Source organism: Limulus polyphemus, unplaced genomic scaffold, assembly GCF_000517525.1.
Source record: "Limulus polyphemus unplaced genomic scaffold, Limulus_polyphemus-2.1.2 Scaffold6816, whole genome shotgun sequence".
Taxonomy (NCBI): Eukaryota; Metazoa; Arthropoda; class Merostomata; order Xiphosura; family Limulidae; genus Limulus; species Limulus polyphemus.
Genome location: NW_013672426.1, coordinates 17,441 through 22,314, shown reverse-complemented (window position 1 = coordinate 22,314; position 4,874 = coordinate 17,441). Strand labels below are relative to the sequence as shown.

General features: G+C 33.4%; 1 protein-coding gene across 3 annotated transcripts in view; it reads left to right on the top strand.

Moving 5' to 3' along the window:
• The window catches only part of LOC106474096 (ADP-ribosylation factor 1-like), a 16,361-nt gene extending 13,150 nt beyond the window's left edge, over window positions 1-3,211 (top strand). For 2 of the 3 annotated variants that reach the window (XM_013934782.2, XM_013934784.2), the window contains exons 4-5: window positions 1,803-1,927; window positions 2,287-3,211. In XM_013934782.2, coding sequence (XP_013790236.1) covers window positions 1,803-1,927; window positions 2,287-2,448 — 287 coding nt within the window. In that variant the 3' untranslated portion in view covers window positions 2,449-3,211. The remainder of the gene's footprint in view (window positions 1-1,802; window positions 1,928-2,286) is intronic. The other variant, XR_002613849.1, reaches the window with a different exon arrangement.
• Window positions 3,212-4,874: the final 1,663 nt, after the last annotated feature.

Here is a 4,874-nt window from a genome sequence, read left to right as displayed (position 1 = left end):
TTTTGAAACTTCACATGTGAAATCTTTATAATGTCCAGATAGTTATCAAACATTTCTTAAGAAGAAACATTATATTTTATCTATAATTTTCTATGAGCTCGGTCCCTGGGATTGACCTCGTAACCATTTTGTGCTTGTTATAGTTTTCATGCTATAACATTTAATACAGTAAGCATATCTTCATGAAATTGTGCAGATTATCAGTAAACATAACGAGGCTTTCGTATGCAAAATATCATATTTTTAAATAATGTTTTTTTCATGCATTTTTTCTTGTAAAATGATTATCCAACATGCAAAGCAATTTTGATTTTAAGATTAAAAATACTTTTGTGTATCAGAAAATTTCAACTTTCACATGTGGAATCTTTATAACCTCCAGATAATTATCAAATGTTTTTCATCTGTAATTTTCACTATTGTATCACTGTACAGGTTTGGTCAATTTGACCGACATTGTAACCATCATAAAAAATTGGGAAGTATATATAAATTGTGGTTTTTTTCATTCTAGAATGAAACAAATTATAACATAAAAACACAAATTTTTATGCTAAATAACTTAAGTCTCATAACATTATACATTTATATACATTATTATTATTATACTGACCTTTCAGCAGTGTCTGGCTAACATTGCAGAAGTTGCAATGACGCGGCACACGGGCACTCACATTACTGTATCCATGTGAGTGCATGCGAGCTGCATCATTGTAACTTCTGTATTGTTAGTCAGACACTGCTGAAAGATCAATATAATACAAATAATAAATATATATAAATGTATAATGTTATGAGATTTAATTATTTAGACTAACCATTTGTGTTTTAGTGTTATAACTTGTGTTCATTCTAGAATGAAAGAGGCATAATTATATTTATTTCCTAATTTTTTATGGTGGTTACAAGATCGGTCAAACCTACCGAACCCGTACTGAGATTAATTACTAATAATTACAGATAAAATATAATGTTTTCTCTTAAGAAACGTTTGATAACTATCTGAACATTATAAAGATTTCGCATGTGAAGTTTCAAAATTTTCTAATGCATAAAAGTATTTTTAATCTTAAAAGGAATATTACTTTGCATGATAGATAGGCAACATGTGAAAATAAAAAATAAACATGAGAAAAACATTGCTTTACGAACCTTAAGACTTAATAAAAAAAATTAGATATTTTGCATATGAAAGCATTGTAATGTTAACTGATAATCTGCCAAATTTGGTTAACATTTGCTTACTAACTTAAAAGTTAACATGTAAACTATAACAAGCACAAAATGGTTACGAGGTCGGTCCCAGGGACCGAGCCCGTGCTGAAAGAGTTAATTTATCTGTGAAGCAGTTGTCTAAATTTTGAAATCAAAAGTGTATTTATATAACCTTTCATATTTATTACAATTACTAAAACTGTGTGCTTAAGATGAAGATAAATTATATTAATTATTAAAAGATCTAGTGTACCAGCTAATTTGGTGGTGAAATGTTTCTATGTATTTTTAACTCCACATTCATAGTTATAAATCTTGTGTTATGTTTGTTCTAAAGTAGTTTAATATGTTTAACGCAAGTTCGTGGTAACATTGTGTAATATCATTCTTGTCGACTTGCGTTTCTTGTCTAATACCGAACGTGCGAGAAACGTTTGTAACAGTACTTGTGTAGGGCATAATACGAAGATCGCTCAGTTGTATATACCTTCTGGTATAGTTACATGAACCTGCATACGTGTATATGTACATTCGCTTTGAACGATAATTCAGTTGCATTTGACTATGTTCATCTCTTCACCCCATAGGACTTATATATGTAGTGGACAGCAATGACAGAGAAAGAGTTGGTGAAGCAAGAGAAGAACTGTTCCGAATGTTGGGAGAAGATGAGCTAAGAGATGCTGTTTTGTTGATCTTTGCTAACAAACAGGTATTTATACTTACCATTTCAATAACTAGACTATTTGCAAACTCTAGAAAAACTACAATACTTGCATGTAATAAGTTATCTAAAACTAGTAAGGCCACTGGCAAGTCTGAAGGCTCATAACACTATAAACCAGGTTTTTGATACCCGTGATGGCACAGCACAGATAGCCAATTGTGTAGTTTTGTACTTAACAACAAAAACAAACAAAATATTTAAAACAAAACGGTTGAATGTTCTGTAAAGTAAATAGTAGGAAAAAACCCAGTAAAACCATTGTGTACTTATGTCTTGATAAGCTGAATATACATTTTCAAGGAATTTAAATTCTGTAACTAATTTGGATTTGATTTTTCCTTCAGGACTTGCCCAATGCTATGAATGCAGCAGAAATAACAGATAAACTTGGACTTCATTCTTTAAGGAACAGAAATTGGTACATCCAAGCTACGTGTGCAACTAGCGGGGACGGTCTGTACGAAGGCCTGGATTGGCTATCCAGCCAGTTGAGAAATCAGAAATAATGGATGTTGTTATGATCTAGTTAAATATTTACATCATTTGGTTGATACGTCACCAGAATACCCTCTTTCATTTATTTATCTTTTTAATTATAATTTCAAGAAATCTGCTCTGATGAGATAGCAAGTCATGTTTTTTAACTTTTTTTTTTTTTCTTAAAGTCACTTAAGTTTAACAATCGGTTATATCACCATTTTCCCTTCTAGTTAATTAAGTGGTCTTTAGAATATCGGAAATTGTATTTTATAAACTTTTGTGTTTTCTCTATTAGTTCTGTTCGTTATTTTTTATTACCTTGCGTAAGTTACCGGAACAAAACTGTACAGAACTAGAAGAGGCTGGAGTAATTGTTAATTTTGTAAATATTGCTTCACTTTGTTTTTGTTTTTTCACCCCCCATCTCCATTTGTGATTATCTCATTGCTGAGGGCCCAAAATAGTTGATTTACAAGCACATTGTGATTTTTATAAAACATTTGGAGCACATATTTGGGGAGGAAGCCTTTCACAGAATGAAAGTGACAGGGGGATAAGAAGCTTTGAACGAGATCTTGATATTCCACCAGATCAAGTTGAGGTGCAGTGTAGGCCTAATTTGAACGAGATCTTGATATTCCACCAGATCAAGTTGAGGTGCAGTGTAGGCCTAATTTGAACGAGATCTTGATATTCCACCAGATCAAGTTGAGGTGCAGTGTAGGCCTAATTTGTTTTTCTGTAATTTGAACATAAATAAAGTTTGTCCCTGTGAATACTTGACTTGTATCTTATATGATTTTGTTGTTTCTTAGAACCACATGTTTTATACGATCACACACTTAGTATATTCTGTTTCTTGCACACAAATTAAGAAGACATTTGATCTGTTCTTATGTTTCCTAGAACTACAAGTTCTTAAGATCACAAACGTCATTTGTTAAATTGACAGGCTAATATGGGTCCCCCATGTGGCACAGCAGTATGTCTACAACGATAGAATCCTGGTTTCCATACCCGTGGTGGGCAGATCACAGACAACCCATTTTGTAGCTTTATGCTTAATTATAAACAGTATGGTCTAATGAGATAAAATAATTAGGAACTAATGTATTTGAACCAGGAAGTGAATTGTGAAATATATTTCATAAACACATCTACACTATTATACAAGATAGAAGGAGGAAACAACCAAACTAAATCACACACACACAAAAAAAAGCTTTCTTAAAAACTACATGCCAAACATAAGGCAATGGTAAACAGCAAAAAGTTTTACCAAGTCAAATATTTCGGTATCTAATTACCTTTAATTTATCGTATTTCAGAAATCAGTTAATTTGTTTAATTTGTGCAAAGCTAATTGAGGGCTATCAGAACTAGCCGTCTGTAATATAGAAGTGATAGAGTAGAGGTAAGGCAGCTAGTCACAACCATCCACCGTTAACTCCTTGCTACTTTTTTTTTTAACAATGAGAAGTGGAAGTGACTGTCACCTTGTATTGCTGAAATGGGAAGTATATTAAGTGATGGGATTTGAACTTGGGGCCAGTCGAGTACCCTAACCCCTCGGGTTATAGAAAAAAAAAAGGGGAGTTGGTAAAGTATTGATATTTGTGAATATGTTAATGTAGGTTATGAAATAGTATTTTTTCTCTAAATATTTCCAACTTGTGTTGAAGGTTAGTAACTTTAATTTAGACTTTACACGATGAATTGTGTTATAATTCTCGCACAAACACTATTAATTTACCAAATACACAACTTGACGTGGACGTTATTAAGCAGTTGTTGTAGCAGATACTTTGATAAGAACACGTACTTCTACAGACAGATAACCAGCCTATGTATAATTTTGTGGTTTTAATAAATATGTTTATTATTCATTAAAGCTTGTATATCGAAAACAAATTATGTAGTAACTATACCCACACGTTGGAGGCAACAGTGTTTAAGTCAGTACTAAATTGTGACCAGTAGCTGTCTACGTGGTTGTACAATACACAACTGGTAGCCAATAGCTGTCTACGTGGTTGTACAATACACAACTGGTGGCCAATAGCTGTTTACGTGGTTGTACAATACACAACTGGTGGCCAATAGCTGTTTACATGGTTGTACAGTACACAACTGGTAGCCAATAGCTGTCTACATGGTTGTACAATACACATCTGGTGGCCAATAGCTGTCTACATGGTTGTACAATACACATCTGGTGGCCAATAGCTGTCTACGTGGTTGTACGATACACAACTGGTAGCCAATAGCTGTCTACATGGTTGTACAATACACAACTGGTAGCCAATAGCTGTCTACATGGTTGTACAATACACAACTGGTGGCCAATAGCTGCCCACATGGTTGTACAATACACAACTGGTAGCCAATAGCTGCCCACGTGGTTGTACAATACACAACTGGTAGCCAATAGCTGCCCACATGGTTGGACAAT